This window comes from Nymphaea colorata, chromosome 10, assembly GCF_008831285.2.
Source record: "Nymphaea colorata isolate Beijing-Zhang1983 chromosome 10, ASM883128v2, whole genome shotgun sequence".
Taxonomy (NCBI): Eukaryota; Viridiplantae; Streptophyta; class Magnoliopsida; order Nymphaeales; family Nymphaeaceae; genus Nymphaea; species Nymphaea colorata.
The window spans coordinates 22,704,350-22,723,703 of NC_045147.1; the positions used below are offsets into that span (position 1 = coordinate 22,704,350).

A 19,354-nucleotide genomic window follows, 5' to 3' on the forward strand; every position below is an offset into this window, starting at 1 on the left:
ATAGATTTTCTAAACGATCCAGCGATCGGATCGTGCATCTTTCGGTGCATCCCCACAAAGCCCGAGGTGCATCAAAATTGGATCCTGCATCTAGGGCCTGGAGGGTCCTCTTGTTAGGGGTTGAAGCAGTAAGCAGAACGAATTGAAATGTGAAAAGTACAGTGAAAACCCATTATCATGCGTTGAAAGTAGCAATAAATAGTATGGATTGCCCACTATTCTAGCTTCTAATAAATTGATGTGGTACTACATCAGAGGTAGTCTGTTATGTTTTAGTAGGAAAGAAAACGTCATAAGATCAAAATTGGTACGCCTTATCTAGTCCATCAAATCTTTCACCGGGGCCGCAATCAGTAACTCAAAGTCGACATGACCCATTCAACCCGGGCTTCGCTCATAATTGAATTACAACTCATACATCAAGCTCAGGCACTATACCAGCAAATGAATGACTAATTGCCCCATCGTCACTCAAGTATGCTCCATTAAAGTAGTGTATATATATATATATATATATATATTCTTTTGTCTTTCTTTTACAAATTAGTGTTTGTTGCTCAGGTTGGTTTCGTGCACTTTCGTCAAAGGCGTCAAAAATTTCAAATCCTGTTGCATGTCCAAGGTTAAGCAAAGGCTTTTAATGTTAAGCCCAGCTCCACAAAACCTTTTTAACTCCCACCCTATCGGCACAAGAAGGGTCAATATTCATGCCACCTGACACTGCCTACCAGTTATTGGACCGGAATCCGCCAAACCCCTTGCCACTTTTAACCAATGACTGGCTACCTACTTGCTATTGGACTGGAACACGCTAAACACCTGGAGAATGAGAAACCTTGAACCCAGCTTAAGTGCAGGTCGTAATATTGTCAAAAGCAAAAGGGTAGGATATTACCACCTATGTTTTTTCAGGAAATTGTGTACATCTTTTTCTTTTGCATGCAAAATAATTTTCTAATAACACTGGTTTTGGTTCAAGTTATACATCAAACTAAATCTAAATCCGTTTAATCAGATTTCAAAATCTAGACCGTATTTCTGTAAACAACCAGCATTACATCGGTTGTTTTAGCTAATTAACGGTAAAGGAGTATTTTATGTCATTTAAAATGAAGAGCAGCAATTCCATTTAACAGGAGAGATAAATACTTTAGGAATAACTTTTGAAATAAATTTTTTTGGCCTCACAGCTGCTTGATTTGGGGAGCAATTCTTATCATTCACTGTAATCAAAGCCTATATACATGAAATGGTTTACCACTATCGACCCAATAGATGCCTTCCATGGGACAACCCATGTTAAATCTCTTCCATGGGACAACCCATGTTAAATCTCTTCTCTCTTTTTTTTTCTTATCAGTTTCAAGTTATTCAGCCATATGACCATATACAGGAAATCCAACCGTATGGTCTTCTGGTTTTGATTTTATCCCAACCCGTTTAAATTAAATTTATCTAACACGCATAACATTAAGCAATTATTGATTACTAAACTAATGATGGTTTCATGAATTTACATCTTTATAATTTTCAAGTTATACCCAAAAGTTAAAACAAACTTATCTATTCTCCTTCAAACAACCTAGGGCCAATTTCCTTTTGAGCCATCTTCTTCCATCTTAAACTCGGAAAAATGTGAGAGTACCACATGTTTGATAGTTATAAGTAAAAATGAGGCCTACAAGTGGAAAGTCGGAAATATGACACCCATATTTGAATTATCGCCACAAGTGGTTCACACACGATCAGAGATCGATCGTGAAACGGAAGTTTTCCCCCAAACTATGGATCTTTTTTTTTTAAAAAAAAAAGAAAACTTCCGAAGGTCAGCATCTACTTCTGTACGCAAGAGCCCCGTCCACTTACCTAAATTTAGGACATTCAATTTCAAAATTACCATTCTGAAATTTCCCCTTTGAAAGAAGTTGTCTGTCTATATCCTTTAGACATGACTTTACTAGCTAACAACATTTTTCCTTCTCCAGTATTTCTATTTTTAGAAAATATTCTCCAAACATATCCCTGAAATTAACAATGGTGTTCTTTCTTAATTCTTGGAATCAGCAATGGGATTGGCATATTCTTACCTGATTATGCCAGGAGATGCAGATAGATTACTGACCTACTGAGCTCCTTCCACTTAAATGTCTTGAGCTGATCAATTTAACCTGTCAGATGAACTCTGATTAACAAAAAACCGTTCATGATTTTGAGTAAAATCTTTTGGATTAAGCAGAAGCATATGGAAATGACAGTCGTTTGGCAGCAGAAGCACCTAAAGGATTCGTTTCTTTTCTTTTCATGTTCAAGTAAGAACAAGTTTTGTTGATGGCCGTACGTACTAAATCGATATCTATTAAAAATTATGTATGAATTTACTAGCAAATCATAGTAAATTATTTATCCCTGCAAGAAATGAATGCAGTATTGGTGCTTCTGTATATTAATGCATAAGGCTCCAATCAATTAATGCCGGCCGAAACTCAGACGCAAAGAACTCTATCCATAACTACAACTAGGTCCGAAACGCAAATCATATGAGCTAGTAGATCTCGAGAATATACCTTCAGCAAAAGACCGTGTACATAATACATGTTTGTAGGTGTTTCATCTACAGAGATGAAAATGACTGATTGGAACTTAAAAGGATGAGACTGAGGTCTGTCATTCTCAAACCCGTGACAAGCTATATAGAGCTGAGATCAATATGGCCTTTCCATACATCCCTTTCCCTTTACCTACTACGTATTGTATAGTTTCACCACATATATATGAAGCTACTGTATATTGCTCATCGTCCACTTTAACATGCTCCAATGTTATAAAGCTAACTAATTGACGTATGAATCCCACTTGTTTTCTACTCAAGTTCTAATTGAGATCATCACTTAACACACACACACACACACACATAAAAGAGAGAGAGAGAGAGAGAGAGATTACCAGATTTCAAATATGCAGCCTCTCCCCAACTCGATTGGAAGCAAAGTACCTGATTTCTAGCCAAACCTGAATTTCACATCGTTGGCTTACCATGGCCAGCAGCTTATCGTAACTATATACGCAATAACAGTGGTTTGTATATTACTTGAAAAACATCTCTTTGTCATTTTATTTAGTTAATTTGTTTCCACTTTTCAAGGGCACTCATGCCATTATAGTACAAAATAAAAGAAGCGGTTTGTAGGAGCTGCTTGGCAACAACAGGAGGTTGCTGTGCCATGTACTGTTTCCATATATCTGCCCTAAAACATGGGGCGGAATTATGGTACACTTTTTAAAGTGTTCTGTATATCTGACCCAAAAATTAAGGCAGGTTCATTTGAAGGGAGCAATCTGAAATGCTTCATTAAACAGCAAAGATGAATTCACCAATAGCCATATCATAGGGAATCAATCCTCCAAAAAAGCTATAAAGAAAGGGTGAATTGTTAATCAAGACTGCAAATTCAGCCACATGCTTGATGCAAATAAAGTTGGTCCGCACCTTGACCTAAACACTTTTTGTTAGATAATTTTGTTCATGAGGAAAGCATGAAATGTACGTTAAAGAATACTGCGCCATTTTGCTGTACTAGACTCGTCATATAAGGTTTTAAATGGGCCAAATCTGGCCCAAGATTTTCAGTACTTCTGCTTGAGCCAGATTCGACTCTGCCACTTTCAGTATTTCTAATTGAACCCATTTGGGACTAGAGTGCTAACCCATGGTGTATATGTTTTAAGATAGGTTTTCTAATAAAGCTTGTATTTGAATGACACCTTAAGAATTCACATTTTGTGTAAACCGAGCTTTTTAACCAGTCTTTGAAATCTGTTTTGCATTTATGGGTGACAAGATAAAAATCAGGTTTTCACTTTTTGATGGACCACAAAAATGAATTGATATTTAAAAATATAGTTCCATGTGAAAAACTTGGAAGAACCCGTTTTCTTCGGACCAGAGGCGGAGACGCATCTATCTGCCCACACCAGATCCTCAAGATTTTTTAATTTTTAACTAATATTTTTAAATATGGTTTGTTACGTATATGAGTACCTCTTCAGATATTAAGATTTGCAAAGGGTGTTCTCTCCAAAAAAGAATTTCTACCTTGGCCACTGCTTGAGACCCTTTTGAAAAATGGGTTTTGTTACTCAAACACACCTAAAACGGTGTTCCTTTTATGTTGTCATCCAAACAGCCTCGTATGCTTCAATCTTCTTGCATGCGAAGCAGTCCCTTTATTGCATGAATTTGATCACAAAGAATACACATTTGAAGTATTGAGCTATAAATAGTGAACCATTCGACTCAGCCGGCCCAACATTATTGCATACCCTCAAAGGCAGACTCGCACTCAGAGAAAGACCAAATAGGGTAAATTAAGGACACGCGGTGGATGGGGGCTCCATGTGATGTTAAATAGGTTGTCGCTTGGCCTTTTCTCAACACGGTGGTCAGAATCGAAATTGACAGAACGTGATAGAGGCGGTAGTTGGTCACCTAGTAAGAGGAACAAAAACTGAGCCCGAATTGTCTACGACAATCAACAGCCTAGAATCTAGGTAACTCATGCCATGTAGGAAGCTTGTCGCACAAGTGAATGAACGAGGACATCTCTGAACAGTGCCGGGGTACTTGGACAATGTGACTCATCCATTATCTTCTGTTCCGCGTCAACACCAAAGCACTAGTTCCAACAGTGGAAAATGGTCAGCAGCAAGCAGCAGCAAGGATAAGCTAGAATAAAGAAGAGAGGCTGAGACAACTCCCTCAAGGACAAGGGACATGGATTGGTAGTGTCGAAGTAGACTACTCATTTTTGGCACTGGGCGGTGGTTATGACAAGCCATAAGATGTATGTGTGCATAACCATATTTGAGAGTTTAGTCGTCGTTGATTATCATGCATAATTATCGAAATATACACGAGAAACATTAAGAAAGTGGAAATGACGAAGCGAATGCTATGGATACCATACCGCTGTGAAGCAAAATACGTCCATGAAACAATTTCCTAAACAGACATAAATATTATGCGGAAAGTGATGGAATGTTAATGCAAACAAATAAAATGCAGCATGAAGATGGGTAAGAAGGGACATGGGGAAAACAAGGAATACTTGTAACATAAAATTGTCATTATATACTAATACGAAAGCATAAAAGAGATGATGAAATACAGGGTTAAAGACGATGAAAATAAAACGAAAACTTACCAAGTAGCTACCACTTAAACTGAGATCTGATTCTACATTATAAAGGAGGGGAACATCCGACAAATATGAAATAAAGTTCCATCTTTAGGTAGGAAGGAAGGGGCACCCAACGGATGCTTTCTTTTGCAAGAAGAAGATTTTGATTACTAAAGTTTAATCTAAAACCTCATGGTAAAGGCGTTGTGCCTCTATTAACGGAAATTTAATTTTATTGAAAAACGAATCAGAATTTAGTGATCCAACATATTAAAATTCAAGAGTATTTCATTTAAACCCTTCACCAATCACCATACCACACTTAAACGATGTAAAGGACAAGATTATCTCTAAAAGCCAGCTAAGTTTTGGTTGTGTATCGACCGATTCAGACGTGCTCATTTTTTAATAGAATCATAAACAATAACAACAAATTCTATATTGTAAAGTAAACAAATTATTTTAAATGATGTGGCGCAGCCGTCGTAGTTGCAGGCCAATCGTCCAAAATAATTTGGTCCTGCTTCCAACTTTTCTTTTATATGTTTAATTCCGACACTTAAATAAGAAATTCCAAAAATTTACATGTTTTGATTATCTTTTAAGAAATTAAGCTTACTGCTTGTAAAATATTGCTCGTCATCAAACATAAACCCTCCTCACTCCTCAGCCCAAAAGCCACTCCCTTTTCCACACCTCCATTCATATTAAATACTCGGATCCCAATCACGTTCGAGAATCTCTGGTCAGACCTCACTCCTCAGACTTCACATCGAAGGAAATCAGATGGCCCACAAACATGTAACACAGAATCGCAACACGACAAGACAGTGGCGATTGCTCGTCCGTCAAGTGTGACCCCAAAGCACAAGGCAGAGAAAGCCAAATAATGTGAATTGGTTGTTATGATAGAAGAAATATTAATGGGCTATCAATGGGTTAGGTCCATGTCAAATTAACATTTCCCCTATCCTCCGAAATAACAAGCCTATAGGTTTTGCTACCTGACAGTGACAACATTATGTCATATCGACAAAAAGGAAACCCTAAAGGCATTTCTTTGTGCAACCAAAAGAGATACCACCTAGGTTAGGTGAGGCGCAAATAGAAATCATATACTGAGACCCGCCTCGCCACGCCAATCACTCGCCAGTTTTCATGCGACCCGAACTGTACCGAGATCAGTTTTTCACAGCCGCAGTTCAGCAGTTCGATTGCAATTTGGATTCCTATTCAACAAAACCTTGCCAAAATCTTTTTCTTTCCGCTGGTAAGCTGACGTTAGACAAATTCTTCCCAGGCTATGCCCCAAAGACGTCACTGCGTTTCGAACTCCTCACCTGCCCCATAGGGATCTCAAGTCCGACCCCCCATCAAATTGAACAGAGATGATGATGCTACTAACAGCTTGTGATTTACTATATCTGATGAAATGGGCCTCAGGAACATCCTATGCCAAAGGACGTTCTTAAAACAATCACGTATTTGTGTATTAGTGGAGACACGGTTAGCAAACTCAGAGTCTCAAGGAATTTGTAAAATCCTAAAGATGGTTAGTAGTAAACTGGTGTTAGATCGAGCTAAACTGCATCTGAACAAGTACAAAGAAAACTTGGTTCAATCAGCCAAGTTTTATCAATGTCTAGGTCGAGTCAACTGCCTTTTACTTCTAGATGCTTTGTCGAGCAATCATTTAAGGTGAGTGCATATTGCGCATCTTCGGAGACAAGGACCAGAACGACCACTCAAGCTACGTAATGCTTCCCAGGACTGGGCGTTGCCTAGTTGATAACCTGTTATTTTGATCCCCCTTACTACTAGAATGAGTTGGCAAGGACGTGATTTTGGTAAGCGGTGGTTCAGACCCAGTCATTGCAACCTCATTGGAGAAGTAACCGCTTGGCCCCAAGTTATGGCCTCAATTTCTTTCAGAGGTGAACTCGGTTGTAGCCGCTATGAACCCTTTCTGAGGAGCCCCCTCCTAAAGTTACGGGACTGTTTTGCCTTCGTTAGAAGAACAGGTGCCTGTTATTTTGCATGGTCAATCCACCCGGGCACTTGCCGTTTAGAAAGAAAGACTACATAGTTATGGTACAGACAATATACATCTAAGTGCAATGTTGTAAAAAATCGGATCATAAATCAAATTTGGGAAGCTGCCGATCTGGTAAAGTAGTCAATTTCCCAAGTCGGTCCCGTCATACAGGACGAACTCCACATCACAAGCTAAGATATGGCGGACGCAGAAAGGATTAACCCTGACTTTATGGCAAGACACAAGTCATATCAGCTTTTGACAAGGATGGACAACGAGAAAAAACGCTAAAGAAAATTTAGGCCTGATTGATAGCCTGCACCAGAGATTACCGACCACTTCGTCAATGACTTGACTCGATTCATTTCTAAAAATCTCCTCAACAACCAAGACTTGGCAATTACAGTCGGATTTAAGGCAATAAGTATGGGATGAGACTTGCATGCAATGATCATGAAGGCCATGGCACATCCAATACAGCAGGTCTGTCATGATTCGAAGACCATGCTACATGCAAGGAGAGAACCTCAACAGATAACGCAACTATATCACGGAAAATAGTTGCGGTCAGATAGTGCTGTAAATGTAAAATCTCTTTACTTGAACGGTGGCAAAAGAACATTGTAACAACTCCTTACCATAAGAAGCAATACCGATTCTAAAAAACTGATATGTAATGAAGCATTGCACGCACTATTGCTCTCAAGGTTGATAGTAGTGGCCTTCCGTAAACGAAGGTTAATATTTCAGTGACACAAGTTTATTCTTTTCTCAACAAGGTGATGATCGGAATTAGGAAGCCTCATCCATGGTAAAAACTAGACTGGCTAGCTATCACTGTTTTCTCCTAAATCCTCCATGATTCCCTTTTCATAGTACTTCCTACCAGCCGGTTACGAGCCCACTCTGACCAGGAAAACCCTTTATTGCTCACTAAAAACTTCTTCACAGCAGTCCAGAGTTGTTGCAGCATTTGGAAGATGAAGCGCGTATTTCATGGAGGTCGATGCCTTCCTTTCAAAGAAGCAAGAAGCAAGCAATAGCCAACCATCTAAGTAAAGGCTTCATTTTTCTCATATTCCCTGTCGATAACCACCCGCAGCTTCGAGATGTTACCCACGGAACCCCACCTTTTCTGCCCCTCGACAAACAATGGCCATCTAGGTCACGGAACCCCACCTTTTCTGCCCCTCGACAATGGCCATCTAGGTCCGAAGGCCCTCTCGCCTAATCCTTCTAAAGGCCTCGTAACATGGCCAAAAACGCCGACCAGCCCCCTTCTCTTCCCCCAAGTCGTCCGTCTCCACCCTTGTAGTGCCAAGGGAACATTCTTGTTCGGTTCACAAGGAACGTAAAAAAGCATAAAAAGGGGAACCCTTTTCCTTTTTAAGAGGCACATCGAAAACAAAGCCAAGATGGCGAGTCTCGCCCACCAAGCTAATTTTAACTAGCCATATGCTTTGTAATAAAAGAGACATTCGCATATTATAACATGGTGCAATTTGATTAACATTTCTTACTTGTCACCCTACTTAATTCAATTTAATCTATTCTCAAAAGACAGTTAAATGGTAAAACCTACAACTAGTGAAGTTTAAATGTGGAGATAACGCAATCCTTTCCGTTGTGTCTCTTCATTAATGCAACCTAAGATGCTTCGCATCAATTCGAATATTATTTAACTATATTCGATATATGTAAATATAAAAAAAATAAAATTTATTATATACACTACAACATGATGAAACAAACATACACTACTGAAGTTTTATATAATGAGAATATATGACCATTTATTTTATAGAATTAAATTTAAAAAAAATGTCATCTCATTCAGACCATTGAGATAACTCGCCCAAGTTAGCTAGGTGGATAGTAATCAATCTCATATTCATCAGTCCCGAGCTTGCCACCCTGAATCTTGATAGTACTGCAGAAGGTAAATGTAAATTGACCTTCAGGTTCGGAGCTTAAGAAGACATTTCTCAGGGCCTAATAGTAGACATGCGGGCTTATCGTAACATATTTTTTTCCATGTCATTTTGCGACAAGGATCTAATGGAAGTTGACAGCAATGCAAATCAGCAAGTTCTTTTGATGACAAACCGGACAAGGACATCAAAATTATCCATAACGGAAAGGTGTTTGTTGTAACTGATATTCATGATCTAAGTGAGGATATCAGAATGATACTTGATCACAAGAGAACTACTGAAAGATTGAATGCTTTTATATGTATAGGAAATCAAAATTTGCAAAATAAGGATAAAGGCTGAAACTATCTTCCTGCCTTTTATGAGTCATGGTGCATGATGTAACCAATTGTATGACTTGTATATATGTCCTTGTTTTTTTACTTTAAATAGAGTGGTGTATAAGATTTTTAGACCCCCTAAGGTCAATAACAAAGTTCACCTTATTTCTTACAACTGTTGCATCTTTACATTAACCTTCAACATTGAATGAGTCCAATTTTGTTCTCTCGAGCTGATGCAATGGAAATCTTTATTGTTGGATGCATGCCTTAACTCCTATGAGAGTCAAGATATGATCGGGCTGTCCAAATGACGGAACTCCTGCACCTCCTAAGCATACCCTTCATAGAAATTATGCTTCTTGTAGCAAGCCTTCATCCATCCCTTCCTAACGTGGAGAAGACCTCTTTCTTGAAGGAACGGATTGCTGGGACACTATCATAAATCGTCTTTGTCCATATTATTGGTGTCTCACTCATTCTGTGTGAAGAGGACTTAAGAATAATTTTACATTAAAAAAACGAGAAGTTGATCAACTTATATGCCCTACTATCAAATTTACTGGTTTTTAGCCATTTTTATAATATGAACCATCGCTGGCCAAGTAATAGGTTAAAATTGGTTAAAAATCCATCAAACCAAACACTTTGACTAATTTTGAGATGAGCTGTCATAATTAGTATAAAAGCCACGTCTAACACTCCTGTTCTATATAGGCGAACTTGTGTACCTCAAAGGGAGTGGATTCCAATACCCTGTGTATGTGAACAAGATTTAAGAATAGTTTTTATTTCAAATTGTTTGCAAAGAATCTTAAATATACAAACTTCCGAGTTTTTGGATGTCATTGTTTTCCTTATCTTAGAAATAGAAATACATTTAACCCCAAGTCAACCCCTCGTGTGTGCATTGTTTGTAATTTGTACTACTCAGCATAAAGGCCCCACCAATAGATATCCAATGCGATTTTTCTTCCATCTAAGGTTGAAGGCACTAAAAATTTTCAAGGATGCTGGGATCTCCAAATCTGACTCATGCTACAGAACAGCTTTTAACATTAGAGCGAAATAATGAACAACAATCTAACTATGAAGGGTCTATAGATCCAGCATTGGATGTTTCACATCATGACATAGGTATGAGCAATGCCCTTGCTATTGAAGGCAGTCCTCAGCAAGAGAATGAAGTTATTCATGAAAAAATTCCACTTGAAAGAACTCTGCCTAACATGTCGAACTCAAGCGAAGGCAAGTATCAAGAAACTGAATACAATCTATATTCTGCCAAAAGATTATGGTTAGGATGTTCCATAGGAACAAAAAAATGTTAGAGAGGCCCTTAACCACCCTAGCTGAAAACAGGCTGTGAATGATGAAATCTCATCTCTCCTTGAGAGAAAATGGAACTTGTATCTTTTCAACATAAGATGAATTTGATTGAGTTAAGTGGATCTCTTGATGAAATTAAAAGGCTCAGTAGGTAGATTGGCATATAACCTAATAGAGGGAATAGACATTTGAGAAACTTTTTCTCCTTTTGTGCAACTTGCAAGTATTTAACTTCTTTATTGCCCCTGTTAAATATCTGGAGATACATCATCTTGATGTCAAAAAATACTCTTCACGTGGTTTTTATTAATGAATATATTTACATGCATAACTTCCAAGCTTCCTTCATAAAGAGCATCCAACTCATGCTTGTAAACTCAAGTGTGCTCTATATGGGCGCAAACAGGTTCTCAGTACGTGGCTTGAGCAATTGAGCAGTTTCCTTCTTGAGTACAATTTCATTAATAGTGTGGCAATCTTTCTATGTTTACATATCACCAGTCTCTAAAATTTTCACTTTAATGGTATACCATTGATGTTATAGCTCTGGTAGGCAGTTATAATGGCTTCATTAAACTTTCATTCAACATTTACAAAAGCCTTCCCATCAAATGCTTAGGCAAACTTCATTGTTTCTTTGGGATTGAACTCTCTTTCACCAAAATCGCATGCTTCTTTGTTAAACAAAATATTCAAAGGATATTCATGACAAAGTTTTATTTTATGAGAACAAGCCAATGATCACACTTATTATTTGTAAAAGTAGAAAATTTAGATGATCCAACCCTTTATAGAAGAATGGTTGGATTTTTGGATTTTTTAATATCTCAATATTACTCGTCCAGAGGTTCCTTTTGCAATAAATTATGTGAACCAATTTATGCATGAAGCAAAGGATAGACATTTTTTATACAGAGACATTCGATAAACTTGGAACGATACAGAGAAGTGAAGAGGATTTTTGAGGTATATCAAAAGGAGTTTTGATCTTGGTCGTTACATATCTAGTCATAGAACACCAGATTTATGTCTTCTATGGTGCTGATTGGGATGGGCGCCCAATCACAAGACACTCTGCAAATAGGTTTTGCACAAAGCAACTGTATATATTGGAGTGCTAAGAAACAAGCCATTGTCACCACTTAAAAGAGTTATGAATTCCTATTCTACAAGCCCCAATCCTTTATTGTGATAATCTGAATGCCCTTCATATGTTTTCCAACATCTTTCAGATCAGGACAAAGCATAAGGTTACCATTATGTTTGCAAAACGTTTTCTCATAGAGATTGATCACTAAATTTTTTCTTCCTGACAAACAACTTGGGAGCATTTTTGCTAAGGTTTGTTCACTACAAAATTCCTAGCATTATGCACCAAAATGGACCCTCAAAGCAGGTGCAGTTTGCAGGTAAATGATAACAGATCTGTTTCCATGCTAGCCTGTAAAATGATATGGAAGTTGGCAGCAACACAAATGAGCAACATCTTTCGGTGATGACAAAATGAAGAAGGATACGAAAATTATCCATAACGGACAGGAAATGGTTGCATGTGAGGAAGGATATCAGTGTAATCCCTTATCACAAGGGAACTGCTGACAATATGGAGCAAAGTTTTCATATAACACAGATGATGTTAAAAGTTGTACGACTGTTGTATATATTCCTTTCTATTTTTTAATGAAGTAGAGTTGTATGAAGTTTTCCATCTGGATGTAGAGGCTTTAAATATGAGCCATGTGAAATTCATTTTCTTTAATTTTCACCAAATATGGAAAGGCAGTCTTATGCATGCACACACAAACACTGACTTCATAAATAGGCATTATGGGGAGGCAGCGAGGGAAGGAGGGGGGAGAGAGAGAGAGAGAGAATTGTGTGCATATATGCATATGTAAATCATGCATTTGACTTTTTTCTGAATATCCTCACACAGATGTAGTTGAAAAGGGTAAAATCCACTTCCAAAACCCAGGACCCAGCAACGGAAGGTACAAGATTCTGTCTCAAACATAGCCTAAGTAACAAGCTTAATCATATCTCTTAGTCCTCAACGCTTGAAGAAAGAAATTATTAGACATTAATAAAAGCCCAAAATAAATGATCGATAAGGGTTGTCATGAAAATAACACAAACATAATTCTCACCAAAGTAAAATAGAAAAGTTTCTCTCTCCCTGTGGGGGTGTGTGCGTGTGTGTGCATGCGTATGAAAGCTTGACAGTGTAGAAAAACTTGGACTTGGATAAGCTCCTCTACCAACTTCAAAAGATGATCTAACTCCAAATTATGCTTTAATATCTTATAAATTTAATGCAATGAAAATCAGATAGAGTTTCAACATCCCCAATAATTTCCAACAAGAACCACGCAGAGATCTGCTGCTCTAATATTAGTAGACAATTCAACTGGAACAGGAGTCGCAAATATGAATACCTCATCAACCAAGATAAGTTAAACAAAGTGAAACAAAGACACGTGCACTTAATAAAGAACTATTAATTACAGTAAGTTAAACGTACCTAATGAGCTCATACACTTACAACAAATGACCCGCACAAGCTCATGTAGCTCTCCATCCGTAAATAGGGGTTCTATCTCCTTTTCTTGTGTGTGTTTTTATTATTATTGCATAATGTTCCACCGGCTTAAAAGGGACTCAAGTTTTTCCTTGAGTTCTCTATAGTTTTCCCGAGAGCCGGTCAATGACTCTTACAGATAGTATACAACTTGATATCGCATAGTGGAAACAAAAGAAAGTGCACAGCAATTAACTAGTGACTGAAAACACAAGCAGATTATGGTGTTTCTTTTTGCATATACAATTTTTCTGTAGTCTATTATCAAAAGTCATAAGCATTAAACAATGAGTGTAAGCACACTTGAAATTAGGATCAAAATAAGTCCAAGATCAACAAAATATGATGTAACTGATATACCAAGGCCTCAAGAATATGCCCCGCTGAATACAAAAGAGGATACCCTGAACTTAGTAGTATGAACACCAAATTTAGGTAAAACTACAATAAATTAAGTGACCATAGCAGGGATTAATTATGATTGTTCTCTTCCATCAAACTAATGCAATTAATAAAGATAAGGTGGATAAAACTCTAAGAAATAAAACAAGGTTCATAAAGGTTTCTAATGGATACATGAAAAATACTGGAACATAGTAACAAATGCCAGAAAAGAAGCCAAGCACGATATAATGGAAAACGTTTGCATGAACAATACTATTGTCCAATCTATACTGGAACATTAAAAAGTACTAGAAAAGAAATAAGCACGATCCATCTTCTGGTTTTCCTTGCTGTCATGCGAGAAAGTGAAGCAACTGACAATATAAGGGACATAACAGCATAGCAATCTTACTCATGATAGAATAGAGATCGACACATTTGACACTGAGAATACGCAAGACACGTATTTGACCGGGCAGTAGAAAGCTAGACAGAAATGCATAAAAAGGGAGAGAAAGATATGTCGAGTAGTATAAACAAAAATCAGATGGACAAGAGTTAACCGAGGATTTCGACTAAAAGCAGACTTCATCAATTTCAGAGTCCTACACGGGTTCGTCTTCTAATTTTGTCCTCGCCTTTTACTACAGGACAAATGCAACTTTGCTGAAAGTTAAAAACATAAATCTCAGAAAAAAATAGTAGAAATCGACGAACTCGAAGATACATCAAGCAGACAACAGAGATCTGACGAGTTATCAGTTGATCAAGTTAGAATGAAACCAACAACGGCGTATAATTGAAACAAGAAAAAGATAAATATAAATGGATAAGATGAAAGAAGTAAAACATACGAGATCAAGAGGAATTTAGTGTTGAACTCGGCCAACGATTCACCGAATCGCCAAAACTAAACTTCTCACGCTAATCAGTTTGATTTATTTTCCAGGTCCATTATATATGTGCAAGTTATAACAAACAAAAATGCAAACACTCAATGTTAGGCCCGAACGAAAAGAGAATCAACCAATTCAAAGACGGACTACGGGACGTTCCATGTCCGATGAATTATCCACCGATTCAAATACGGAGACAGGGCCGAAAGCACCAGAAGAATATAAACTGTTAAGGTGAAAGAAGGCAAATAAAAATTAAAGCGGTACTAATCTAGACTGCTAATGCGCTTGAATCACCAAAATGAAGCCTATGGAGGTGAAATTCAGTTAGTGACAAGGATTCGTCCTCTATAAAACTGAACTGATTGACGATCTCGGGAAATTGAACGAGCAGAAAGAAACATATCGTGTTCAGATCAAAGCGGTAAAACGAATTAGATCAGAAGGAAAATAATGATGACCTCGACTCCTTGCCCGTTTGGATTGCGAAATCACATCTCTCTCCGTGAATCTTTAAGAATTCGTGCTCTAAGAAGCGCATCCGACCGGACGATCGCCGGAATCCATCTCGGGGATCGTCCCTTTCTCATTCCTCCGATGCCGATCGGATTCGATAAGCCAGATAACCGATGCTTTCTTCCATCCAAATTTGAGAGTGAACCGCACGAATGAGGTAGGGAGAGCGCGCGTTCGAAATAGGCAATTGTGGAGGGAAAGCGCTTGGCTTACAAATGGCGCGGGTTTAATTGAGTCTGAGTCTGAGTCTGTTATCCATTTTAGGCGTTCCTCGATCCATGAATCTTGAGACCGAATTGGCGAAGGAATTGTCACTGGATGCCCCCTTCGGATTTGAACCGAGTATGTCTTATATTAGCAGTTATAATATATATACATATATATAGTGAGTGAGTGAATGGTAACTCTAATTGAGTCCACTCATGCAAAGAGCTGCTGCCACAGTCATGTATGTATTTATATACATTTATATAAATAAGCAGTGCTCTTTATATTTATATTTAAAATGTATCATATGGACATCTCTCAAACAGAATAATAAATTAAATTGAGTGATGACTAAGAAAAATATAAACCAAACCGAGCCAAGCCATCTAGGTCAATGCCCATTTTTTTAATCCCGAAATTGTTGGACTTACTGTAATATGATATTAGCTACAACCGAAGAAGTTATACCGATAAATTTTCCATTCATTAAAAATATAGCTTTCTCGGTAACCCGATTTAATTTCCGATTTTTTCGGCGTAGGCCCTAAGCCCCTAACCCTTTGCGGGTCAGGCGTAAGAGTGTCGTCGTGCCGTCTCTTATTGACGTATAGAGTGTCGTCCTACCGTCACGTATAGAATGTCGTCTTACCGTCTCTTTACCGTGTCGACTCTTGTCTTGAGCAAGATTTACATAATTTTGACGTATAGAGTGTGGCCGTCCCGTCTCTTTACCGTATCGCTGTGGCGACCCAGGAATTCTCGGACCGTTGAGACAGGAGGAAGGCCCTTTTCTAAGGGATGGAAGTCTGGAACTTGGAAGACAACTCCTGGGAGGACTGAAGGCGCTCATGGCTTCGCATACTGTGTTTGTATCGTTGGCGGTGATTTTCTCTTTGCTGGCACTCTCCTATGAATCCGAAGGGAGGCAGGTGGTGAGGAGTGATGATTCCGTTCCTAGGTATCGTGGAAATCTTCCCATCAAGACCCTAGCGGTAATGCACATCTCTCTCTTTTTCTCTCTGATCTTAGCATTTACGTGAAATGCTCGTCTTTTTGAGGTGGCTTGAAGAATCTAAAGATGTTTGGTTCCCAATTTAGCTGTTGTTTTTCACCGTGTTCTTTGTTGGAGTTCCTGTTATAAGAATCTTGGGGTTTCTTCCGAGCAATTTTTGCTCGTATTGCTTTCCAATAGGTTGGTCAAGGTCTGGGGCCCTCCTTCTGCCATCTTTGAGAAAGAAGCTTATTAAGAGAAACCTTTGCCCCTTTGTCTCTAGCCTTTTCTAACGATGTCATTGTTCGTATTCATTGCTGATGCTTGGCGAAGTTCCAGGAATGTAGGTGAAGATAGTGGCCTTCTGTCCATTGCTCTTAAAGGAAGAAAGAGTTGGTGTCTTGTTATTTATTCGCAATAGTGTATAGGAATCTCTTAGCTAATATGTTTGCTCAATTGCTTCGGAAAGTGCCATGGCAACTGTATCTGGTAGGGAACTTTATGACTGGTAACTTCCAGTCTTCAACTAATGAACAAGAACAATGCGATTTGTTTAACTCCAACGGGAGAAGGCATGCCTAGCGCTGACGCTTTCACACACACATGCACACAGAGTTATACACATATGTGCATGTCTTACAGCAGAACTTGAAGCATGGACTGGCCAAATGTGAGGATTTTCGATTGAATAATTTGGTGAAAGCGTCTAAGCTTGCCCAGAATCAAGAATTGAATTTGAATGCCTATAGCACTTCTCTTTGGAATATGTCAGTCTTGGACCTCTTTGTGGGTGCACCTAATTTCACTGTTGAACCTTAGGCCGTAGTTTAAAAGATGTCCCTTCACGTGCATTATAACAATGAATTATGAACGAATACAGAGTTAACATATTCAGGATGATAGTAGTTCCAAGGACGTGATATTGGCATGGAAAAAGTTTCCTATGAGTTTGCAAACCTAACTATGAAGGACATTCTTTCTTTATTTGCCTTGTAAATTTGTTTGCCATGAATCTTTGGGCTGATGATCATGTTATTTTCTCAGACTGCCGATGGTAACGTCGTCGACTGCGTGAAAATATATGATCAGCCAGCTTTCAGCGATCCTGTCCTTAGGAATCACAAGATCCAGGTATTCATTCTTAGTAAATTTGAAATTCTTAATCACGTTACTTACCAAGAAATATGCATGTCCTTGTCGACACCTTCATCTTTATTTTTGGACTACCGCATCTGAACACTTTCTTGGACTAGTGCTTCTTTTTTATTGGAAAACTGATGGATAATCTCTGACTAGTTTGTAACTTTGTATTGACACTTGAAGTATAATTTCTGTGTGCTTCTTGACGTTAAGAAGTTCGCCACAGGCTTATGTCTGACAAAATAAACTTTGAAATTTGACACAAAAATTTTACCATCATAATTTTCCTAGTGGTCGCTTGAATAATAAATAATTTGCCTATTATGTCTACTTTGAAATGTAAGTACACCGCCAGTACTTTTCCTTGATAAAACAAAAAAAATACATTAGGTGACGATGATCCAGCAAAACCTAAGTTCCTATATATATAAAAGAACATCTAGATGATACCTTTAGGTTATTTCTTCCATGAATATGAGGCCTCCCTCTGTTTCTTTTTGTTCTTCACTGTCTGCATGTTCATTAATTGGCTTTGATGCTTTCAACTGGATAAGGATCACTACTATCTTCTAGGTTGGTATGAATTATGTACTGCTATCTGTCTTTCAATCCCAATGCGCTTTGTAATTCCATGACATGGACTACTGTTGCAGATGAGGCCAAGCTCATATCCGCATAAGAAGGATATAAAAGGCAATCTTGATGACATGTCTGCAGACATATTCAGAACTTCCTTGACACCAGTGAATTGCCCATATGGGACAATTCCCATTCTGAGGCCAATGGAACATAGCCCTGAACTCTTGGAATATAAACATTCTCAAAAGAGGAACCCTATTCAGTCTAAGATCGTCTTTTGAAGGAGGTGTACAACTTGTCTTAAAGAGCATTAAAATGTATTCCGTGATTACCAGTGTTCAGCAGCCATTTACTTTGCCTTTTTCTAAGTACTGATTGTTATATGTGCTCTTGTGAACTAGCTCATTTGTAGTAGTACCTGGTAAAAGCTTTCAATATGTGGGAGTGTTAAACATGCGTGTGGATTTGCATCTTATTTCCTGTAAATCAAATTGGCCAATCTCATTGTATTTCAACACTGGCAAATTAGTGCTGTTGAACTTCTATTTTCTGTCCCTCATTTTGGTAATATGACGGGCATGATCTTGCGTAGGCTTGTCTACTGCTTTAGCTCCAATACTGACACTTTCGAGTCATTCTCTTGACTTCTGAGTGGTGTCTTCTTAACATAACAAATTGGTCGAAACATTGGCATTGGACTTTGGTGCTAAAGTTGCACCTGGCTTTCCTAGCTTAGCCAAAATATGTTTACTAGCTCAAGTGCTATATGGATTTTTCTGGTGTTCAAGCTCAAGTTTAGCCGTGTTCAGACCTTGATCGCTATAAGCGTTTGATACGAGGCTTGCTTTGTTGGTGTGAAATGCCTACAAATCTGCTGGCCGGCGTGACCATTACGGTAATCTGCTCTATGAGTCAATGGGACTCGCCACTTGTGTATTATTATTATCATTATTTTCTTGTAGTTGAACAAGATGACAAAACATATTATTTCCAAGTGTTTCGGACAACCTCTAGTTTAGGAGTACTGCGATGGAATTTGTTCTAAAATGCACTGGTTTTCGAAATCCATCACGACCAAATCAACAGTGGAGATGTCAACATTTGCCCATTGGCTGGCGCCTGGCGGTCACTTACAACATGTTGTTGGAATTGGCCATACAAGCGTTTTCACAGCCATCACTTTCCTATATATTGGAAACTACGCTTACACGTTTGAAAATTCATATTTCCCCTTTTCTTTGTCCATGATGTGATGGGTCGTAAGCTTG

General features: G+C 38.3%; 1 protein-coding gene across 2 annotated transcripts; it reads left to right on the plus strand.

The window, feature by feature from the left end:
- The first annotated feature begins 16,089 nt into the window (after positions 1-16,089).
- LOC116262941 (uncharacterized) lies at positions 16,090-18,601 on the plus strand. 2 transcript variants are annotated; one of them, XM_031642482.2, is made up of 3 exons: positions 16,099-16,368; positions 17,412-17,498; positions 18,161-18,523. In XM_031642482.2, the coding sequence occupies exons 1-3, from the start codon at positions 16,225-16,227 to the stop codon at positions 18,365-18,367; spliced, it is 438 nt and encodes a 145-aa protein (XP_031498342.1). In that variant the 5' UTR covers positions 16,099-16,224; the 3' UTR covers positions 18,368-18,523. The 2 variants fall into 2 exon arrangements, with proteins under 2 accessions (XP_031498343.1, XP_031498342.1); XM_031642483.2 differs by lacking the exon at positions 17,412-17,498 and having other exon boundaries at positions 16,090-16,368; positions 18,161-18,601.
- The last annotated feature ends 753 nt before the right edge of the window (positions 18,602-19,354 follow it).